A 23,751-nucleotide genomic window follows, 5' to 3' on the forward strand; every position below is an offset into this window, starting at 1 on the left:
GCGGGAATATTCTTCGGCGAGTTGGGGACACGTACTCAAGTTCGCAATAGGCCCACACACAGGGACGAAGAAATGGCAGATGCTAAAGGCAGAGAGGCGAAAGGTAAGTTAAACCTACCCTATATGTCACCCGACACTGTGGAAAGGGAAACATGCAAAGCAACGCAGGGAAGTGAAGCCAACGCACAGAAAAGCAGAGAGACAGCAAGGAAAACACGTACACACAGGCGTTTATCTAGGACGCTTAAACGAAGGAGATTGACAGGCGCCTTCAGGTATGACGACCGCTAAAGGCGCCTTTCAGGGCATGAGATTCTGATCACGCTGGAAGCGCGAATTGTGCTGCACACGGCAGAAACCTATCGTACTGGTCGTGGTCGTAGGATACCTTCCACGTGCGACCACCACGTTGGTCGCCCTTGGCGCCGATTACCGAAATTGGTGGCTATATTAAACTTTAATAGCTAATACCGAAAAAAAAAGGTACGGAAGAAGGCCTTTCAAAATTTCGCGATAGCTACATCGGAAGTGTTTTGTTGCCAACTAGTGTGTAGGTACTGAGCAGGCAACGTGCTGCGCAAAATACAGCAACAGCGGAGGCAGAGATAGGACACGGGCGCTGTGTCTTATTTCTCCATCCGCTCTTCTTGATGTATATTGCGTAGCACGTTACTTGTGCAGCTACTTCCAGATTTGGGTGGTTATGGTGCTTTGTGGTGAATGGTGTCTGCCGTGCATTGAATACAATAAACACTGTAATTTATTGTGAGTAGCGGTAGATTGCCGGCACCTGTGTGTACTTGCAACTCTATACGTACATACGAATAGTGCAAACGAAAGGCGTACTTCAGATTCCGTTCTCTTTTTTCTATGGGTTCGTTTCCCCCTACAAAGCACATAAAGGCTACTTTCACGTTTGGCTACGGGGGCAGAGATGGAGGAAAAACATTTAGTAAAAAAAAAACGTCGCACTTTCGCCCGATAGGCGAAGCACCTATTGCGAGGGCAAATTAGTAGGGAGCTATACGAAGTAAGGACAACAGTTTTACCGCCTATATGAAATTCTAAGCATTCGATTACTAACTAGCAAGCATGGTGTCACGCGCGCACAGGCAAACATGAACACATCTCGGTCGATGACCGCGGAAACTCGCCGTACAAACGCTGGAGTGAGGAATTGCGGCAGCAGTAGCTAGCGAATTGACCTTCGTGCGCCTCTCGCTTCAACCCGAACGAAACGTCGAAAGCACAGCGCATACGAAGCTACCGGCACTATACGCACTCTGCAAACATCGCAGATGGCTTTGTGGATGAGGCCTACGCGGGCGCACACTTTGGCCGCGTCACAGGTCGCTTTCAATATACGGCGCCCGCACGGCCACGCCATAAGCAGCAGCCGCAGGAGAACGCCTCCCGCGCCCTCCCTCCCATCCTCGTTTTCGTCCTCGTGCCTCGCTCATGTCAGAAGAGGGCACGCTCGCGCATGGGATATTGAGCCGCGTTAGCCGGCTCGCCCTATCACGCTTTCACTCACACTTACAGTATACGGCGCACGCCGACGGTTTTATGGCCCTCGGACTTTATATGGAACCCCACACGGCGACGGCAGAAATGCGCCTCCTGTGTCCATATAGTTTCTATCGCAATCAACATAAGAAAAAAATCCGTAGACACCTAAGCGCTTCTTAGGAGTTCGTGAATGCGAAAGCATTAATGCGCAATTGAATCCAGCTGAGCAATCATTCAAGTTTTGCGCTGCGAGTCAAGATTTCGAGTTTCCCTGCGGGGTGCATTATCGTGCATTGCGTATAAATTGGCGCGGGTTTTGCTTTGTACAGTTTCTACTTAAGCATGTTGGCTGTAGACCAGAGTCATTTCGACGATGTTCATTTCAAGGACGCCGCATGCCACCGGGGCACTGCGCGACGAGAGACTGTGAACGCAGAAGCGGCCACACAGGCACGCAAGCACACGCCGCAACTAATACCAGTGAGGGTGAGAGAAGATATACGGACCGCGCGCAGGTTTCCCACAACCAGACGGCGACACCCGCACGCGCGCGTCACGCGACTGGCCTCGCCAACAACAACCCGTCTTGCACCGCGCGTTGCATCGGTGTATCTGCTCGGTCGAGGCGCGCTGGTGACGTGGCGTAGCGGCGATGCCCTTTCCCCTCAAGCAACACCTGTGGTGCTACAAGGGCAACAGGTGTTTCGTTTCGCCCGCTGCTCCATCGAGGCGTGGACGCGACGTAGCTGCCCAGCCATTTGGAAATAAGTTGCCGTTCCCCTTGCAGATGCCGGCTTTCTCGCTCAATGGGTCATTTGATGCATTCGCATCAGAAAAAAAAAAAAAACAAGCGTCTTCCTGCTTGCGTGGGGAAGCGCCCTCAGTTCCAGGCTTCTGCGGTTCTTGCTGTCTCCCAGGCCACTGCACCAGCGGTGGCTGGTCGCGAGGGTCCGAGCACGGATGTTTACAGCTGGGGTCTGGGGTTGGATATTTACGGGGCGGCCTGAATGCTGGGGCACACTTATGTAGTTCGATACTGGGAGGCGTATTAGTTACAAAGGGGGCAGTTGTACGAGTATAGTATAGCCTGCTTATATGGGAGCATGTGCGGGTTCGTAAATGTCGCCATTCCACTGCGTCCTCTTGTGAGAGTGCCTGGTGTGGTTGTGTGAAGGTGGGCATTGTCGTGTGTTCAATGTGTGGTGTTGTAGTGTGACGTGCTGTTGTAAAGGTACGGGCTCCATAGATACGGCCGCATCGCTCTTTTGTGACACCTGGTTGCGAAGAGCTGGGGCTACAGCGTATACGCACGCTGATTTCCACGAAGGGACTCTTGTCCTGGAGACTATACTATTTGAACGTCCAGGAATTGGGAGGCTTGTTTGAGGAGTCGGTGGGCGATTGAAGATATTCTGCCTCTCGCGTAGCTACGGCAAGCTGCCTGGGAGTCAGTAATAATTGTGACGTACTTGTTGGTCAGACTAGAAGTGATGGCCAAGGCGATGGCTGTCTCCTCCGTTGCAGTGGGAAAAAGATGCACACTGCAAACAAGTCAATAAGCTCTTTAACGCTAGACAGCTCCAATGGGCACGACACCGCAATAAGACAGCAATTCCTACTTTTGGCACATGCGGCACGGTTCACGTAACTGACCTGGAACAAGAGCAGTTGTGAGCAGCGCGTGGTTACAGCGGTGCCGTGCACGACGATGCTGGTGGCTGGCTCCAATTTATGCTTTGATGCGCTTGCGTCGCCGGTATACGTTCCCAATCCGCGTTGCCACGCGTAGGGACCAGTTGCGTCCCAACACGGCTGGGATTGCGGCAGGACCGGCATAAGCAGCGGTCGACCATCGAAGTGCGTAAGGAAAGAGCCAGGAAGTCAGGAAAGGATGCCCCATCACAGTGTGGCCTGGAACAAGAGCAGCTGTGAGCAGCGCATGGTTACAGCGGTGTCGTGTCGGATAATTATGTTAGAGAATTCGAGCCCCGAGCATCCTGCATGCCTGCAAACATGCCTGAATTAGCCGTGATATTTTCCTGATCGTGGCAGGTGGCACATCATTGTATTTCCCATTGGTTCTAACATCGACGCTTCGGAATCTCCCGTACGCATGCGGCCATGAATGCAGCAGGCACCTGTCAACCGCAGAAATTCTCAAACCCGGTGAAGTATGAGAACTGAATAACAACAAATCGGACGAAGTTGGGTATCTTTCAACAAGTCTCTAATATTAAGCGAGGCTTTTCTTTTGGTAAAGTGATTTGTATTAGCGTAAACACATGACTCGCATACGAATTGAAACAGTTGTAAAATAATTTAACTGTGTGCACAGTGTCAGAAAGCAAAGCAGCGGCGCTGTGCGCAGATTGAAGAAATTCGAGGCATTCAGCGCATGCTGCGATAGGACACTCTCTTTCGCTTCAAGCCTGAACCTGGATCGGCTATTTCTCGGCGTGGCCGCTACGTGGCCAGCATTCACTTGGAGTCGCAATTAGGACTGTACTACTTCTAGCAGCATGCTTTCGATTTGGTAAGTAAGAAAAGATAGCTACTACAAGTAGATAACATTGCTTTACATTTTTGCGTTAGGGACACTAACCAATCGTCACGCAAAGATAGTAAGTTGTCAGAGGTGTTTGATTGGTTTAGGTACCGTGTGATTAATGACAATCACTGGCAAACCTTGTATTGTTACAAGAGACATGCGATTGTAAGTCAGTAATGTATATTGACAATAATAGAGGGCCTGAAACTGATCCTTGAGAGATACCACATGTTACTAGCACAAAGTTAGATATGTTTATAATGCAAGATTAGGATCAGTTACTAAGAAATTCTATAATGCAAGTCGAGACATCAGCGTGTGAATTACATGTTGTTAGTATATTAGACAATGGTGACGGACTTGATCGAAGATATTAGAGAAATGCAAAAAAATTACGCCAGTTGCAATGTTAGTGTGAGGCCAAGTGCCGGAACATGCATAGCGACATCGTGCAAGTACGTTCAGAAACGTAACGAGGAATTGATTTAAATGTTGACAACATTTCAGGTAAGCCTGGTAAGATGTGCTTCTACCATATACTTGAAACCTGGCGGTTTTTAAAACTGGGAGTCTCACCTTTTCTGGGTGGCACTTCATCTGAACACACTGTCTACACTAAAACAAGGAACTCTTACCATTTGATTCCGTCAACACTGGGCTTCTTAACAGTGTTGTCGCCTCCGTTTCTCTTAAAGTGGTGTTAATAAAATCTTCCCTGACATGATGCAGGCAAGATTTAGTCCCCAGGTCGCACGCACGCCTGTGTAGCGTCTGATGTTTTTGCTGTCAGTGCTGCGCTAGCTGAAGAACATTTTCAAAAATTAAGAGTATCTCTAAAGCCAAGCCGCGGGTGTGTACAAGGTACAAGGTGTGTACAGGGTAGCTCACAAGCTGAACAAAATGACTAACAGGTAAAAGGTGCCATTGTTTTCTCTGCCGCACGGAAGCTGGCTTACTGTCGCCAACGGATTTCATTTCCTCTAACGCTGTTGCTATGTGAGAAGTACCATTGTACGCCATATGCTGCATTTGAGGTTGTCCTGGTTGTCCACTTCATGCAGGGCAAAACAGGCCCCTCCGATAACGGTGGAGCAAAAGAGCACGAGCTTTTCATCAATAACAGGATTGCTGAGCCTTTGTGCATGCGCGGTGGTTCCTGCGTGTCCGAGACAATTATTTCTCAGATCGACACAGTGAGTGCCGATGTGAGATCTAATACACTTGCAATAACTTGAGCTATTGCAGGTGCATTAATTCTAGAAGAGGACACACATTTACATCAGCAATACCTTCTTGTGCCTGGTAAGCACTGATTATAATGTTTCCGATTGTACGCTAAAAATAAACTACCATTATTGCAATATAATACTTGTTGCCTGATTTTGGTGCGCAAATGCTTTTAAGCAAACTGGCACGTTCGCAATAAAAAGTGAAATCCTGCTCTGAATAAAATTTTGTTGCGACTGTTGTTCTTTCCTCTCTTGTAGTTTCTTCACATCACTTCGCGTCCTTCCACACCCTCAACATAACATCAATGAATTTCATCGCCATGTTGAAGAACGGTGAGCTCGAAAGTAGCGTCAAGATCAGAATTTCTTCCAAGTGAATACGACTCTCGAACGCAGACTTATTCACTAGTATTTTACTTGTAGCAGGAATGCTGCTTAATGGCGCCGGAGGTTTCTCAATATGGTCTTAGTTCATAAAAGAACACTTGCTCAGTCGTTCTTTGCATGCACATGTCAAGAATGAAACTTCGGTTGGTCACTTTCTGTTTGTGGTTTCTCCCAGTTCGCGTTTTCTTTTTATTGTCCTCGAGCGAAGAAAATGACACACAGGGCGCAGTATCTGAGGTAGCACATCAATTGAAAATGAAACACGGGTCATGCGTCCCTCATTCAACGAGATGATTTTCGATCACAGCCAGTATTTCCGCTTGACACCTCACAAGTCTTCTGCCGTTGAGCGGTCGAAGCAGCGCCGCGACTGTCTTTCCGAAATGTCCCGCTGCGTCATCCGCGTCGATGCTCTGCTCAACGGCGCGTGCTATTCTGGCGAGAGACTGGGTCTGCGCCCACAACTCGTACGGCGACGTGCTGGACTCGGGCTCCCCTGGGCGCCTAGAGTCTTCAGCCGGGCACAGGCGCGATGGCGGGGACGCCGGTTCGGGGTCGCGTCGTCGCTTGGAACTTTCCGGCTGAGTCGGAACAACTTCGGGTGACGATGCGCGGGTGCTCGCGACTGAGCTGCCGCCCAGTATGTGGAACTGCTGGCTCTCGTCTCCATAGTCATCTGGCAGCAGAACCTCCTCGAAGCCTTCCTGGGCCTGCAACAACGCAAGAGAGCGTTAAAAACAGCCCTGTCATGCAAACTTCTGGCGTTATAATAGGCACATGAACGTGACAATCAACAATACAGAAGGTTCCTGCCTCCTTAACTACAGTGCGATGTCATCGCGCATAAAGAGAGGAGAATGCCGTAGGGCTTTGCCGGAGATAAACAAGTGGCTAGAGTTATTTTTTTCATTTCTGTTCTCGAAGCCTTCCTGGGCCTGCAACAAGGCAAGAGAGCGTTGAAAAGCGCTCTGTAATGCAAACTTCTGGTGCTATAATAGGCACACGAACATGACAATCAACAATACCGAAGGTTCCTGCCTCCTTAACTATAGTCCGATGTCATCGCGCATAAAGAGAGGAGAATGCCGTAGGGCTTTGCCGGAGATAAACAAGTGGCTAGAGTTATTTTTTTCATTTCTGTTCTCAAAGCCATCCTGGGCCTGCAACAACGCAAGAGAGCGTTAAAAAGAGCTCTGTCATGCAAACTTCTGGCGTTATAATAGGCTCGTGAACATGACAATCAACAATACAGAATGTTCCTGCCGCCTTAACTGTAGTGCGATGTCATTGCGCACGAAGAGAGGAGAATGCTGTAGGGCTTTGCCGGAGATGAACAGGTGGCTAGAGTTAGTTTTTCATTTCTGTTAGAGCTTAACGCTCCGCCGACAGATAACCACTGTGGGCGCTCGACAATCGGACGGGCACCGATGACAATTTATCTTGGAAGCGCGGCTCGCCGCTGGATGGGCAGCGTCACCACCTAAACATCACCATCTGATACCTTGGCTTCGGGCTTCCTGACGCTATTTAAAAAAATACACAGGCTGGGGAATACAATAGAAGGTCGGTCTACTGGTCATTGATTCATAATTAACTGCCACGCAATAGAGAGCCAAAGGACAGAATGGACGTGAACACGCAAAGCGTTTACTCACGAATGAACTTTATTTCCAGATACATAAAAAACAAATTAGCAATCAAGCGTGAAATTGTAAATACAAGTCTACATGGGCGTGCTACATGCAAATATGTGCTTGTGTGCTAGTGTTTCCTTTGTTAATGCCCTATGGATTTCTCTTGTGCTGCTGTTAATAATATACTTGGGAGCTTCCTTGCGTAGGAATTATGTGAAAACAAATGGAAACAGAACAAGTACAAACTCGAAAAAAATTTCCACGTTCTGCTCATAGCGAGGTTTAGTTCTTAAGAAAGAAAAAGCAAAAAAGCAAAAAAGTCAAGCAAAAAAAGAACATGGAGCTTTAGTTTTGCGCTCCACGCGTTTGCGCGCCACAGCACGCAAGACAGCTCCTGCTGGGTAGAAGAAACAGTGCCCTGACAGCTACCAGGCGTCCCACAACGCTGGCTTGATGAACAGCGTCACCCATGGCCTTGCAGTCCTCACATCTCAATGCGGCACGATATGAGAGCGATGCAGAGTCTTTGGCGATAGTCAGCGTCCAGCCAAACATCCAATAAAGCGAGCTTGATGCTTACTGCTCATGGTCGCAGCATACACACAGGAGGTCAGTAGTAACGCTACAGTGTTCATAATGTGCCTGCCGACAACGCTCATGTCTCCAGTGACACGCAGAACACTGCCCTTGCTTCACTCCACGCGCGATTGAGTCTTGACGGAGCGCCCACTTTTCTTCATCAGTTTTGCAGCCACACACGCACACTGCACGTCTCTGGAGACCTGCTTACAAAGACGGCGCCCAATAAAACAACACACGAAGACGGGGGACACTAGACAGCACGTAGGCGCCTACGTGCTGTCTCGTGTGTCCCTTCGTGTGTTGTTTTATTCGGCGCCGTCTTTGTAATCATGCTTAACCAACTAGCCCACCAACACATGCTCAGTTTCTGGAGACCTTTCAACACTCCTCAAGCGACCTGCACATGAGTCGTTGGAAGGCAGCATGAAAACGGAGGCGGGGTGGGTGTGTGCATGCGGCTCGAGTGTCCGTATAATTTTTGCCGCCATAAAAAAAATTCAAATCTGAGCTTTTACGTTGTAAGATCACTGTTTGAATGTGAGGCGCAGCCGTATAGTTGGGGACCCCAGAGTAATTTGGGCCACTTGGCGATCACTAACGGGCACCCAAGGCAATATTTTTGTATTGCACCCCCATCGGAATGCGGTCGCAGCGGCTGGGATTCGATCTCCTGCTTAACAGCGCTACGCCATATCCGCGAGGCCACCACCGCGGCTGCAATAGCAATAAAATCATGCTGGTTATTATGTTCTTTCCGTGAAAGGAACACCTTGTAAAAAGCCACAAAGCATAGCTGCTAAAAGTGCGTACACACTTCGTCGACGCAAACTAACAGGCTAAGAGGATGAATGTTTTAAACTCCTGGCTCGTTCATTCGGCATCCGTAAACACCTTGCTCCCAAAGCAAACGCCTCCTGGAAGCACAAGGCCGGTGTATTTCGATCCTTGACCTAATGCTACTTTGCCCGACTGCCATAGAACCTAGTGCGGACGCTTCCGAGTAATCCACGCTGATTTTGACATCACCGCTTCCATCATGACAGGCTTGGCAATGGAAATTTCAGTCCAAGTAGCATGATGCCATATCGTTCAGGCCCCAAGACGTTCAGGCCCCTATAGGATTGCAAAGAATGTTTGTGGTAATGACTTCCTGCTGACAGATCTAACGAGAGGGCACCGTCGCGGGATAGCCCATGCTGACCAGCTGATAGTGTATAATGAACCGCGACTAGACATGCCCGCGACAAGTTCACGTTCTACAGGTGAGGGGGGGGGGGGTAGGTGGGGTAGTCGTGTAAGGACTGTGTGGCGGAATCATCAAGCGCTAGGCGAAGAGATTGACGGAGAAACATCATCGTTGGGGCGCCTGAGGGAAGTGAATAAAGAGTGTTGTTTGAGACGGGTGCATGCTTCCGCTACGACAGTTAACCTGTGTTGAAAACTGTGCGAGTAATGCTCTGCTGCCACAAGCTCTGCCGAACCTGAGGTAAATATACGTTAGGTCGCGACGTTCATTACCGTTTCTGTCTCCTGCTCTTCCAGGGACTCGCTGGAAGCCTTCGTCTGCATGACGCCGCTCAAGAAGCTGTCCAAGACTCGAAAGTATCGCCACTTTCCCGTATAGGCTGCGGCCGTTTCCGGGATTCCCTTGTCCCGCATCTTCTTCCTCTCCAGGCGGTACGTCCGGCGCTTGTTCGCGAACAACGTCCTCAGCGACTCTGGAGCAGAAAAAGCCAACGTATGCCTTTTTTTCCCACTGGCACTTTTATGCGAAGCATATTACTAGAGCTCAACCCAGCTCCTCAGGCGCGGCGGTGTCGCCTTCAATACCACGTGACACCGTGACGTCACGACAGAGGAGAAACGGGGCTCCAACTCGCGCCGTCACTCGCGGCGTCGCCTTCAAGGCTGACCACGTGACACCGTGACGTCACGACAGAGGAGAAACGGGGCTCCAACTGGCGCCGTCACTCGCGGCGTCGCGGCGGTATTGGCGGCGAGGAGTTGCGGAGTCGCCATCTATCGGAAGCGCCTCGCTGGCGTAGTATGAGGGATCACGTGGCGCACTCATAGGTTTTGCTGTCAGCGCTCACTGTAAACACCACGCGCGAGCTCTCCCGGACATTTCTGTAAGTACTTTCGAAACGAGAGAAGTTTCCTACTGTTAAATAATAATCTTGGGCAAACTGAACGCACACAATCGTTTACAGACGCTATCTCTTTACCGAATACGTACACTGAACGCCATTGTGCGCGGTCGCCGCGATGGAGTCTTCCGAACCAGCTTCTTGCGTGAAAGGTCGGTAAACGCTGAGAGCAAACCATGTGAAATATGTTCTTATAGTGTTTGTATAAATAAATGGAGTGTAATAGAACGAAGCCTCAATGCAGCGATCGCGCAGATTCGCAGCGACCGACTGCGCGTCTGCATGCTTGTCCGCGCACTGTTTCGCTTTCTCCGCGCGCGCGCGCGTTTTCGCACCGCGCGTGCCATGAGCTTCAGGCCGCAGAATATGAGCATTTGGCAGTATACAAGCAACCATTGTTGCGTGGGCGCTATCAGAGCGGTTCAAAAATAATTTAATTGTAGAGACTTCGATGCCTACGGGGACTGTGATGTGCCGTCGCGACTATTCAATCTTTTTTTTCTTCTAAATTCTTTGACTTTTCAATATTATTTGTCGAGTTGCGTCGCACTGTATGTTTATCGGTGTTGTCAGCGTGCAATTTCCCGCAGCTCCTTTTTTGTAATCCAGTGCATTAATTCATAACACAAACATGACCACTTGCCATGCTTCTTTAAAATGTGCTTCTTACCGCTGCCTTTCCACTCCATTGAACTTGCCAGTATCTATAGCATCGACAAGTTCATAGACCAAACCGTCATGACATTAGTCGGGCAGCGGGCTCGGGCGAGCGTCTCAGTGCGCGTTTTCAGAACATCGCAGACCGGCCGCCGTAGCAGAAATCTTCCTCGCGTCTGTGCTTGCTGCATACCCGAGTCGTAGCCGATGGCTGTTTGCCGGTTTTGTGTTTCGCGAGCCAAGCTTCACGCATCTTCTTGTCCTGCAGCTACGTGTGAATAAGGCTGACACCGGGCTCCATTGCGTACGTCCGGCACTGCGGCACCGAGCAGTAGCCTACCATGTTGCGCGCCTTCAAGGGCAGCGACTATACCTATTGTAGTGCTTTCAAGTGTTGGAAAGGAGACAATCGAAGCGGGAAAATTTCGCCACTAAATGAAGACCGCAGCGTACGAGGGAATTTAAACTCGTTTTCAGCTCGCTTCGGCGCGCCCGAAGCAGCCGACGCGGCCGCTGTGTCCACGTGATCCCTCCTAGCACGTCACGCCGACGGTGGCGCCAGCTTTTCCAGTGGTGGAGCTCGAGGCCAATATAAGCAGCTGCGCTTGCCTCTGCTAGACACTCACGAGGTGAGATGCCTCCTGGAGACAGAGCTGCTCGTTGGAATGAGAAGCGAAGGTTGTGGCGTGCTACAGAGACTGATGAAGAGCGGGAAGAACGTCTGGCCAAGCAACGTGCCCAGCATGCGGCTCGGCGACGAGTTACTTCCCAAGTTTAGCCACCAATATGCTTCGCATCTGACTAGACTTAACCAAGCTAAGCCTCAGCCAATTTTTTTCAAGGAACAATCAAGGGTAACACCAAATTAGAAGACTTTGGCGAGATACTTTCGAAAGTCGCAATTTCGGTGTATTTTACTGCAAGAAAATGGTTATGGGCAATGAAATAAGAGGGTAAAATTGGCTGTAAGCGAAGAAAATTAAGGTTTAAAATTGCGGGGTTTTACGTGCCGAAACCACTTTCTGATTACGAGGCACGCCGTAGTGGAGGACTCCGGAAATTTCGATCACCTGGGGTTCTGTAACGTGCACCTAAATCTAAGCACACGGGTGTTTTCGCATTTCGCCCCCATCGATATGCGGCCGCCGTGGCCGGGATTCGATCACGCGACCTCGTGCAAAATTAAGGGTTAGGTTTCCCATTTTCGATTCCGTGCCCGAAATGCAGCGCCAATACGTTGTATGACGTCGCACATACCAAAGCGTTCCGGCATGCTTCGGCCATGGTCGTTAAGAAATGTTGCCAAACCTTGATGAGTGTTGGACTCCTTTAAAATTCGACGTATTCATTAGAGAGTTTTAGAATAGGCGCCCCAATAGTTTGGGGCCCCAAAGAGCTTTGCGGGTGTTAGCGTCGGGGCACGCAGGAGTGAAAAGCTTTAGAATAGGGATTTGCGTTTGCGGATTTGCGTTCGCGGCGTCAAAGAAAAGCTATTAGAAATAATTAAAGAAAATATATAGTTTTATGATAGGAATAGTAATTTTGACTTGCGTGTATTCACGTTTAATTATAATTTAGAGGTTATTCTGTACGCAGCAAACAATTAGTTGCGCTTAGTTTTGAGCAAACCAACTTTACGTGCCTTCACCAGCCAAGCTTAGCCGTGTTAGGCCTATGAGCCATAAAATCCACAATCAAATTCAGATTTAGCGGCGTCTAATGAATCAATCTTCATAACACACGCTAGTTGAGAGAAAGCGATAATCGCAGTCACTTCTCCTAGTTTGCGAACTTCACGCGTTACCCCGAATCGAACCCAGTTTTGTGCTAGGTTAGAGCCGTCGCTTCGATGGGTGCCACCGTGTTTGCTGACGCAAAGCTTTTGGGGCCGCTATTTGGGCTTCCGCTAAATCGGTGAAGTAGCGTTCCCAACGCAAAATCCAAACGCACTTCGCGTCTCGCGCATGCCCAGTGGCTTCGACGGTATTTCTTTGGGGCCCCAAAACGTTTGGGGCCCCTATTCTAAAATTCTCTATTATTGCTTAACGTATGCTTAACGTTCACAGCGAAAGCTTAAATATTATTATATCACTGCCCGGCAACATTATTCCACTTTCTCGTTTTTTAGTCCTTTCTGGATTATAACAATTTTATATACGATATTCGAGAAGCGCATGCTACTATTCCACCTTTGCTTACCCTCGCCTTTATTGTTAAGGGGTGGGAGGGGGGAGGGGTACTTTGCAAACGTCTGCTATGTGGATTGTAAATTTCAGCGCGCGCTAAATTATATTGAGAGCCGGGCGGCGATAGGCACCTGTCCTACCGACTTCGAGCTACATTCAGTCAGTGTGCGCTGGAATGGACAGTTCACTGAGTGGACCATTAGCTAATACCTCCCCACTGAACACACGGAAACGTTCCTACGGTGATGGACACACGGCGACGGACACATGGCGACAGACATGCGCCGTGGAAAGTAACAGCTCAAAATAAACTACTCACAGTTAAAAAAAGTAAAACGTAAAAGAAAGCAGCACGAAAACGTCCCCCCCCCCCTTCACCGCCGCAGGCAAAATAGAAAACCTGTCTCGGTCAGAACTGGGCTTCAACCGAGTAAACCTATCGTAAAAAGGCTGCAAGAACCATCGTGTATTTAGGTTAAGATGCGTGTTAAAATTCCTTCGGAGGACTCTACTATTAGGTCCCTCAAACCATACCGTACATTTTTATAAAACACAGCACACTGGCGATGATATCGTTTTAAGTCATGCAATAATATATCTTAAAAGCCACAACTATTTGTCAAACTTCTTACGATACTTCCCAGAGCAATCGCGTAACATGACAGGCTGTACAGACCCCTCTATATTTATAACCGTGATGTGAACTCTTGCAGACGAGTTATTTCTCTGATGATGCATAATAAAACAGTTCAGTTGTAAGTATCCGAGTGATTTTATGGGTTCACTTTCACTAGACGGTGTTGATAACACCTGCATATTAACAGCTTCCATAGACTTGCAAAGATGTTATTTGGTTCATGAGTATAGGGAAGGGGGAGTATAATTGCGTAAAGCAGCGTACGTCCCAATCTGTAACGTCTTTTGTAATATTTTTTACTTTGCACACGCACATTAAGACCCATATGAGAGATAGCGCATCTACAATAAGCCAATTAGCCATGACGCCGGCAATGCTTGCACAAAGCATCGTTCAGTTGGCAAACAATGTTATACTAATTACCTCACATTTCTATTGATTCCACTAATAATAAACTCTTATAATTACTCATTCTAAGTGAATGCATGTATTCGTGGAATTCGAACGGGGCGGTAATAAATGCATATACATTTATTAGAAATTCTGCAAACAGCAGCACTAGGTGACGTCACTTGTCAAAATAAGCTGCTCAATATTTTGGCCGTCCTCTTAATTCTGCCCAGCCGTTAGCGAACGAGTCTGTTAGAAGACTACTTACTGCAACAACAATATATATTATAGCAGATTACGGGAATTGATAACTTCAAACTTTATATTTCTATTAGGATTCTTGATCAATTGACTTGCGCTTGTTATTTTCAAGACATCTCGTCCATTCTACATCAAACGGATTCAGTAATGTCATAGATCATCATAGTTCATTGAAGACCCAATGCGTGGTTGCACGTGTTGATTCACAGAAAGGCGTGTTTATTAGTTTGTTCAAGGTGTGACATGACGCTACTATTCATAGCTGTGCGTTTGGGAGACATTATAAAATCATGAACAGCAGGTTGCCACTATCCCTCAAGAGAAAAGTGTATAACAGCTGTGTCTTAACAGTACTCACGTATGTGACAGAAACCTGGAGGCTGACGAAAAGAGTTCTGCTTAAATTAAGGACGACGCAACGAGTTATGGAAAGAAGAATGAAGGGTGTAACGTTAACAGATAAGAAAAGAGCAGATTGGGTGAGGGAACAAACGCGGGTAAATGACATCTTAGTTGAAATTAGGAAAAAGAAATGGCCATGGGCAGGCCATGTAATGAGGAGGGAAGATAACCGATGGTCATTAAGGGTTACGGACTCGATTCCAAGGGAAGGGAAGCGTAGCAGGGGGCGGCAGAAAGTTAGGTGGACGGATGATATTAAGAAGTTTGCAGGGACAACATGGCCACAATTAGTACATGACCGGGTTAGTTGGAGAAGTATGGGAGAGGCCTTTGCCCTGCAGTGGGCGTAACCAGGCTGATGATGATGATGATACAGAGACACCGGTTTCTTTGTTGAATTAAAACCTATATATGCAAAACAGTTCACAACACATACACACACCGCGACTGATAATGTGCGTAAGCGCAGCTGACAAAGCGCGTCACATGTTTGCGCCTCCAAGACATATTTCTGCCTACTGTAGTTACCGATGCACCAAAAGGCTTCCTCGACGACCGTATATGAACGGACATGGCCTAAATTTCACAGAGTACGAGCTAAAACATTCCGAAATCGTTCCGCAGCACGCGACAGCAATACTATCAAGCAGAGCCGCGCCGGATCGCCCAAGCCAGAGAGGAGGAAAGGCTCGCCGCCAACACCTCCTTCTCTAGAGGGTGTTGTCGCCGCGCGCCCTATCCTCCTCGCCCGATGAGAAGGTCTATTGGCGGCGAGGAGTTACGGAGTCGCCCTCTATCGGAAGCGCCTCGCTGGCGTAGCATGAGGGATCACGTGGCGCGCTCCTGATATGTTTTGCTGTCAGCGCTCACTGAAAACACCACGCGCGAGCTCTCCCGGACATTTCTGTAAGTACTTTCGAAACGAGAGAAGTTTCTTACTGTCTAAATAATAATCTTTGGCAAACTGAAAGCACACAATCGTTTACAGCCTATATCTCTTTACCGAATACGTACAGTGAACGCCACTGCGCGCGGTCGCCGCGATAGAGTCTCCCGAACCGGCTTCTTGCGTGAAAGATAGGTAAACGCTGAGAGCAAATTATGTGAAATATGTTCTTATAGGGTTTGTATAACTAAATGGAGCGTAATAGAATGAAGCCTCAATGCAGCGATCGCGCAGATTCGCCGCGACTGACTGCGCGTCTGCATGCTTGTCCGCGCACTGTTTCGCTGTCTCCGCGCGCGCGTTTTCGCACCGTGCCATGAGCTTAAGGCCGCAGAATATGAGCATTTGACAGTATACAAGCAACCATTGTTGCGTAGGCGCTATCAGAGCTGTTCAAAAATAATTTCATTGTAGAGACTTGACGCCTACGGGACTGTGATGTGCCGTCGCGAGGATTCAATCTTTTTTTTCTTCTAAATTCTTTGACCTTTCAATAATATTTCTCGAGTTGCGTCGCACTGTATGTTTATCGGCGTTCTAGCGTGCAATTTCCCGCTGCTCCTTTTTTGTAATCCAGTGCATTAATTCATAACACAAACATGACCATATGCCATGCTTTCTTTAAATGTGCTTCTTACCGCTGCCTTTCCACTCCACTGAACTTGACAGTATCTATAGTATCACAAGTTCACAGACTAAACCGTCATGGCATTAGCCGGACAGCGGACTCGCGCGAGCGTCTCCGTGCGCGTTTTCAAAATATCGCAGACCGGGCGCCGTAGCAGAAATCTTCCTCGCGTCTGTGCTTGCTGCATACCCGAGTTGTAGCCGATGACTGTTTGCCGGTTTTATGTTTCGCGAGCCAAGCTTCGCACAGCTTCTTGTCCTGCGGCTACGTGCGAATAAGGCTGACACCGGCCTCCGTTACGTGCGTCCGGCCCTGCGCCACCGAGCAGTAGCCTACCATGTCGCGCGCCTTCAAAGGCAGCCACTACCTATTGTAGTGCTTTCAAGCGTTGTAAAGGAGACACTCGAAGCGAGAAAATTTCGCCACTAAATGAAAACCGCAGCGTACGAGGGAATTTAAGCTCGTTTTCAGCTCGCTTCGGCGCGCCCGAAGCAGCCGACGCGGCCGCTATGTCCACGTGATCCCTCCTAGCACGTCACGCCGACGGTGGCGCCAGCTTTTCCAGTGGTGGAGCTCGAGGCCAATAGCTGTCCTCCGCGACGCTAGCCCACCCCATCAGCCGGCTCGGTTATGACTACACACGAAAGAACGTAAAGGCACGTTGCAACGATTTGGGCGGTTGCGTACAGTTGCGCTGAGTCGGTGGGGTAGGTTCTGATTATGTAGCGACAAACTCAAGTGCTTAGCCTAAAGCATGTGGTTTATGTCTAAGTTTTAACCATCACAACCACCAGCAACCTCAGCGGCGCTGCTCCCGGCACTTTAGGTCGACTCGGGCGAGCATTCGCATTCGCTTCCCACATGTCGTCGTGGAAAATTATGGAAAAATGCCACTTCATTATATTTATTCTTAGAAGCATAAGTGTGCATAGCTTTATACGCACCGTTAAAAATAAACAAACGAATGCAATAAATGTGGACTTTTCTTCAAGCCAGTGGCGCGCTTGTGCCTGATAATGTGAATCGTCTACTACAGCTGTTGTCTGTACACGTGCGTTTGCGCACACGTACGGAGGATTTAGAAGAACGAGTTTCTTCCAAAAAGCTCGGTTTTGTGGAACTTTCGTGAGGCTGCACGCATCAACGGGAAGGGTGGGAAAGAAGGTGGCAAGGCTTAACAGTTCTATAATGCCGATGGAATCGGGAGTTGATCATGGCTGAAAAGCAATGGACGGCTAAAGTGCCAAAATATTTTTAGGTAAAAGGCGTGAACACAAAACGGAGGAATGGATCAAGAAAGTTACTAATCTCATTACTAATCGTTGAAAGGGCAGCCGCCTGTTTCTCGCTCGTTTAGTGCTCACAGGGGTGAGTATAGGAAGGATGCCGCCGTGGATGCGTTTCCTTTCCTTTCTTTTTCTTTTTTTTTTGGGGGGGGGGGAGACTCGCTACATCTAATTGCCTCTGGTTGGCGATAAGATGAAGATTAGCGAAAGTTTGTCACACGTTTTGCTTTTTTGACGGGCACACAACCATACAGTTTCCTTAAGTGCGGTCACCTACGCAGTTGAATTACGCTATGGACCTAAATATTAGTGTAAGAGCAGGAACATTTCAGACTTGCGAAATATTCTCATGTGAGCATATTCTAAGCTTTGAACTACAACAGTGCATAAAGGTTTAAATTATTAGATTATTTCCTTTTTTATTGTTGTTATTCATGAATAAAGAGTACATATTGTTACGTGTAGCTAATGTACAAATCTATTTACAATACATTTACACGTACACCAACGGTGGCAAAGATGGCGACGCTATATCAAGCGGGCACGCGTCGTCTTCCTCCTCCTCAATGCAGCCACACTGTGGCGGCTGTTCCGTATCATCAGCCCCGGCGGTAGACGCACCGTCCCGGTGCTTAATCTACACATCCGTGGTGAAAGGTGTCTAATATGGCTTTAGTCTCGCCACGTGAACGATGTCACTTGCAGCTGAAGATGACGCTGAGAGGTCGGCGGGGAGGATTTCACACGTGACATCGGTCACTTGTCGCACTACTCGGTATAGGCCAGTGTAGCGCGGCAGCAGCTTTTCGGAAAGGCCCACACGTCGAATGGGTGACCAGAGAAGCACCAGAGAACCCGGAGAAAAGTGCACGTCGCGATCATATGATGCTCTGATGCTCCTGTGAGGCCTCGAGACGGGTGCGGGCGAGCTGGCGCGCGTGATCGGCATGTGCTATCGGGTCGCGGGCGTATTCAGTGGCGGAACGTGTGGCCGAGGGCAGCAAAGTGTTCAAGGGCAACGCGGGTTCTCGGCCATATAGGAGGTAGAATGGTGAGTAGCCGGCGGTGTCGTGACGCGATGAATTATACGCGAACGTCACATACGTTAAGTGAATATCACAGTCGTGGTGGTCGGTCGCAACGTACTTGTAAAACATGTCGGTGATGGTCCGGTTGAGGCGCTCCGTGAGGCCGTTGGTCTGTGGGTGGTAGGACGTGTTGAACTTGTGCTTTGTCGAGCAGGAGCGGAGGATGTCCTCGACGACTGCCGACAGAAAGCTGCGCTCACGGTCAGTGAGTAATTGGTGCGGAGCACCGTGCACTAAAATGATGTCGTAGAGAAGAAAGTCAGCAAGGTCGGTTGCACAACTTGTCGGGAGGGCTCTGGTGATTGCGTACCGCGTAGCATAATCGGTAGCGACGGCGACATATTTATTTCCAGAGCCCGAGAGAGGAAATGGTCCAAAAAGGTCTAGACCAACACGGAAAAAGGGTTCGGGTGGGATGTCGATGTCGGAAGCCGCTGTGGAGGGCTTATTCCGGCGCTGATAGGGCTCACAAGCGGCAACGTAGCGCCGCACGGAGCGGGTGAGACCCGGCCAAAAGAATCGACGGCGTACACGGTTGTATGTTCGCGAGACGCCCAAGTGTCCAGCCAAGGAAGCGTCGTGAAGTTGTTGGAGGACAGTCGAACGCCGGCGTAATGGAATGACGAGCAGAAAGTCAAGGCCGTGTGGATCGAAGTTGCGGCGGTATAATGTCCCCTACTTGAGGAGAACCATCCGGAGAGAGGCGTCGCCAGGCGTTGACTCCAGGTGGCCGTTGAGGGCTCGTAAGCAAGGATCGCGGCGTTGCTCGTTGCCGATTTGAAGCAACTGGGACACAGAGAAAACGCAAGCGATGGCGTCCGCATCAGCCGGTTCGTCGACGGGATAGCGGAACGAACAATTGGCATCCTGGTGCAAGCGTCCCGTCTTATATACCACGGAGAAGGCATATTCTTGCAGGCGTAACGCCCGGTGTTATTTTTTTCTTCTCACTTTACGATCACCCTAGAAAAATTATGGTAATTTCTTTTTCGAGGTAGGTCGCTCAGAAGAAGGAATCTTCAATAAAAAGAATCAACCTTGGGCAGTCGCATTTGGCGAAAAAAATCGGCCCTGAGAGGGTTAACAGTTTTGCTGGAAGAAAGATAATTGCCTGTTGCACGGTAAATATGATTACATATGAGCGTTACCGTTGCACGTCATCAAATTATATTTTATAGAGCGGGAAAAAATGGAAAAAAGAGAAGAAAAAAACGCTAAGAAACCACGCTGAATGTTACTGCCTTAGTTTGGTTCCATTGGATTTCTTTTTCTATCTTCTTTTTTTCCGTTTTTCTGCTTGTCCTTTTACTTATTTATTTATTTCAGTATTTTCTTTTTGTTTTTGTTTTCACGAGCACCGGTTTCTGCCGCTCCTTCTATATCTCTTTCGGACACAGGATAGCTCACGACTATAGTGTACTAGAATAATGGTACTAGAATAATAGTACTAGAATAACATTATTCTAGTACACTATACTCACGACCACCAGCAAAACAGGTAGATGGCTGCTGTGCACGCCGTTGACACGCCAGCTGACACACGGGCGTTGACACGTGATTACCAGACGGCCGTCTCCCTGACCTAGTGCACAGCAGTCCTTTCTTCTCGATTCGACACCCTCGCCGCCAACACACCTTCGCTCGTATCCGCCCCAACCCGCTTAACGCCCTCTACCCTTTAGAAGAAGCCCACCTATATATGCTGTGGTGAGGAAAGCATATGTCGCCTTGAAGAAGAAAAGTCCCCTTGTCGAAACGTTGGCTCCTGCTTTCAAACCTTATGCCCGTTTCGCTCATCGTCTAATCCGATGAAGCTGCTTGTTGTACTGGATGCGGCACCTGCTGTTGCTTTTCTACGGGTCTTCTACTTGGAAGTAATGGTCATTCATTTGAAGAGAGACGTTTCGGGGTTTTCTGCCGTCCAGTGTCAGGGTTTGCTGCGCTGGGAACTGCAGGTGACGTCGTTACTTGAGTAAGTAAGACATTTGCATTCGGCAATGCATTCACGTTCCTTCGCTTGGCTCGTGCAAGACAGGTTCAAAACAGTCTTGCGATGACTCGGCAGCTGACGCTGAGTACAGTTCAGTGTGCTCGCTGCCGCTAGATGCATCTCCTCGCTTCTTCGAGGTGTTTCTCGCTGATCAACCGTAGCAGGGCGCAGCCTCGAGACGTTGCACGTCATCACCGCGAGATGTGGGGCGGCAGACGCTACAACAGCGAAAAATCCAGAATAGCAGGGAGATGGGCCGGTTGTTGACAAATTCGACTCCGCCCTGCCATCTGCTAGCCGCCTGGTTAGCTCAGATGGTGGAGCGGCTGCCCCGGAAAGGCGGTGGTCCCGGGTTCGAGTCCCGGACCAGGCCGAATTTTTCTTCAACTACGAGGCCTTCCTTTCGAAGAACATGTATGGGCTTCCTTTGCAACAATTGCTACGAATGGGTGGATGTCTGATCTTTGCTTAATTAACGCGCAGGTTGTGTTACACAGAAAAAGCAATTCGTCGTCGTCCCCGTAATTCGGAGTGTTCTATTGAACATAATGAACATAGGTTCCGGCCGCGCTTATCTACAGACCAAGACATGAGTGTGCAAAATTACAGTCCCAAGCGCGCCGTCACGTACCGGGCCCAAATCTTTCGGGCCCGGGCCGGGTGCGGGTCAGGTTTGAAGCTACCGAGTCGAACTCGGGCGCGCCGCCGCATAGCACTTTCAGTCCCGAGCCGGGCCCGGCCTGATAAGACGTGCCGCGCAGTGCTCTAGTTGATACTGTTTCCGCTGAGTACAATTTAGTGGACAAAGCTCGAATTGTTTCTTGTACAAATTTACTAATGAATGAACTGCAAATATAAAGAGATTGCATCATCATCATCATCATGATCAGGCTCGTTACGCCCACTGCAGGGCAAAGGCCTCTCCCATACTTCTCCAACTACCCCGGTCATGTACTAATTGTGGCCATGTCGTCCTTACAAACTTCTTAATCTCATCCGCCCACCTAACTTTCTGCCACCCCTTGCTCCGCTTCCCTTCCCTTGGAATCCAGTCCGTAACCCTTAATGACCATCGGCATCTTCCCACCTCATTACATGTCCTGCTCATGCCCATTTCTTTTTCTTGATTTCAACTAAGATGCCATTAACTCGCGTTTCTTCCCTCACCCAATCTGCTCTTTTCTTATCCTTTAACGTTACACCCATCATTCTTCTTTCCATAGCTCGTTACGTCGTCCTCAATTTAAGCAGAACCCTTTTCGTAAGCCTCCCCGTAGGGCAGTACTGGTAAGACACAGCTACTATACACTTTTCTCTTGAGGGATAATGGCAACCTGCTGTTCATGATCTGAGAATGGCTGCCAAACGCACCCCAGCCCATTCTTATTCTTCTAATTATTTCCGTATCATGATCCGGATCCGCGGTCACTACCTGCCCTAAGTAGATAGCCATTTACAATAGCTAGCGAGGCACTGGAGGTGCCTCGCTAGCTATTGTAAATTTGTAAAGAGAGTACAATGATGAGCCAAAGATGCTTCAGCACTGCTTCGACCCTACAAGATGGCTTAATGTTCATGAAAACGTATGTACATTAATGATAGTTTTATCACCAAGACATGATAAACTGCTATAAAGGCAGGACAGATTGTAGATAACACACCGGAAGAGCTAATAACGTTTTAATTAGAACCCACTTGCAAAATATCACATAAGCCTTTGTTCGAAGCGCACTATCGTTGTCTAAGATACAAACTTAATACAGTATTAAGCAGTAACTTCAACACTCTGAAACATTTTTTGTCCCACATGTGACGTTATCGTGACAATAACAAGATAGAATAGCTCATTTACAACTAGGTTACCTACCTGTGTTGTAGGGGCCGAACGAGGGCCATTTCCGTGTCATCTGCGCTGTGATCTCTTCCCAGATGGACTGCTTGAGCGGGCGGATCTGGTAATCATCGTTGGACACATCCCACAACGCGGGACGCTGCTGTATGAGCGCAAGGAAGTACATCAGGGCGTCATGCGACATGGCCATGTGTGTATCGGTTGACACAGAGACGCGAGGCACAGGCACGTCGTTGCTACACCACGCGATAGCGACAGAGACCGGCGCAAATCGTTCAGACGTCAGGAGGCTCTCTCTTCGACGCCACGAGCAACGCCGTCACACTCGCAAAATGGCGCCAGCCAGGCGCCGTTTGTTCCGCTCCCCGGTCGAGCGGCGCCCCTTCGCCAACGGAAGCGTCCGCGGACGAAGAGAACACGTGACAGCAGCTCCCCTGCAGGCAGCGATCCAGCGGCCGGAGATGGCAGACCGTCGTCGAACGGATGCATCTACCCTCTACCTCGCGTTCCCGTACCTCACTGCCCTAACTCCTCTCTCTCTAGCTCTCTCTTCAACCGAAAACCCAGCGCGAAACACCTGCAGCGCCCAGGCGGGAGCGTTTCATGCCCTCCACCCCCCATCCCTCTTTTCGGAAAGCTTGCCCGTTTTCCTTACCCGCTGTTGAAAACGCATTTTGCCACAAATTCGTTGAGCGGAAATCCGTCAGCGAAATGTGTGCTCAGAATTTGCGCTTGAAGGTGTGGTGGCTGTCCTAAATCGGTTCGTAAAAGTAACGGTAACGATTAGTTCGATTCCGATCCAGCCCAGTAAAGGTAATCCGCGGGCGAACCGCAGTCGAAGCTTGATTTTACGAGAATTGTACCAAATAAGCGACGCAGCAACAGCGACAGAAACAGCCAGCTCATGGGCGCCTAGTGCCCTCTATGTTGTGCGCAGAGAACTATCCGAAACAAAACCGTAATCTTCAGCGCTAGATGGCACTGCAGCCTTTTAAGGCTCCCCTCAGGTGCAGATTGTCGAGCGCACGGTGCCGGATATGCCTGTACGTGACAGTCACGTACAAAGAGTCGTAGTAGCCGCTAATGAGGCAATATGGAAAATGAGCCGAGAGAAAGGCTTCGAGGTTGTCAATGTAAATCGGGAAGTGATAAGGTGTGGTGGTTTTAAACGAGACGGGATCCACTTCAATTACAGGCTAGCACGAGAAGTGGGCTGGCGACTTGGTGGTCAATACTTTAGGATAAATCGTGGACTAGCTCAATTAGTTGTGTGACTGTGAAAACTCCTTTGCGAAAATCATGCTGACAATCTGTTAGTATTTCTTCCTGTTCAGGGTGTTACGTGCTTTAAGATAATGTGTTCTAGTAGCTTACAGAGACTGTATGTTAGAT

At 48.9% G+C, this 23,751-nt stretch overlaps 1 protein-coding gene across 1 annotated transcript; it reads right to left on the reverse strand.

The window, feature by feature from the left end:
* Window positions 1-5,825: 5,825 nt before the first annotated feature.
* Window positions 5,826-23,162, reverse strand: LOC139050442 (uncharacterized). The gene is made up of 3 exons (XM_070526824.1): window positions 22,375-23,162; window positions 9,408-9,607; window positions 5,826-6,383 (listed from the first exon to the last, which is right to left on the reverse strand). Exons 1-3 carry the CDS (start codon window positions 22,547-22,549, stop codon window positions 5,952-5,954), a joined length of 807 nt encoding a protein of 268 aa, XP_070382925.1. The 5' UTR covers window positions 22,550-23,162; the 3' UTR covers window positions 5,826-5,951.
* Between the last annotated feature and the right edge of the window lie 589 nt (window positions 23,163-23,751).

The sequence above is a fragment of the Dermacentor albipictus genome, chromosome 10, assembly GCF_038994185.2.
Source record: "Dermacentor albipictus isolate Rhodes 1998 colony chromosome 10, USDA_Dalb.pri_finalv2, whole genome shotgun sequence".
Taxonomy (NCBI): Eukaryota; Metazoa; Arthropoda; class Arachnida; order Ixodida; family Ixodidae; genus Dermacentor; species Dermacentor albipictus.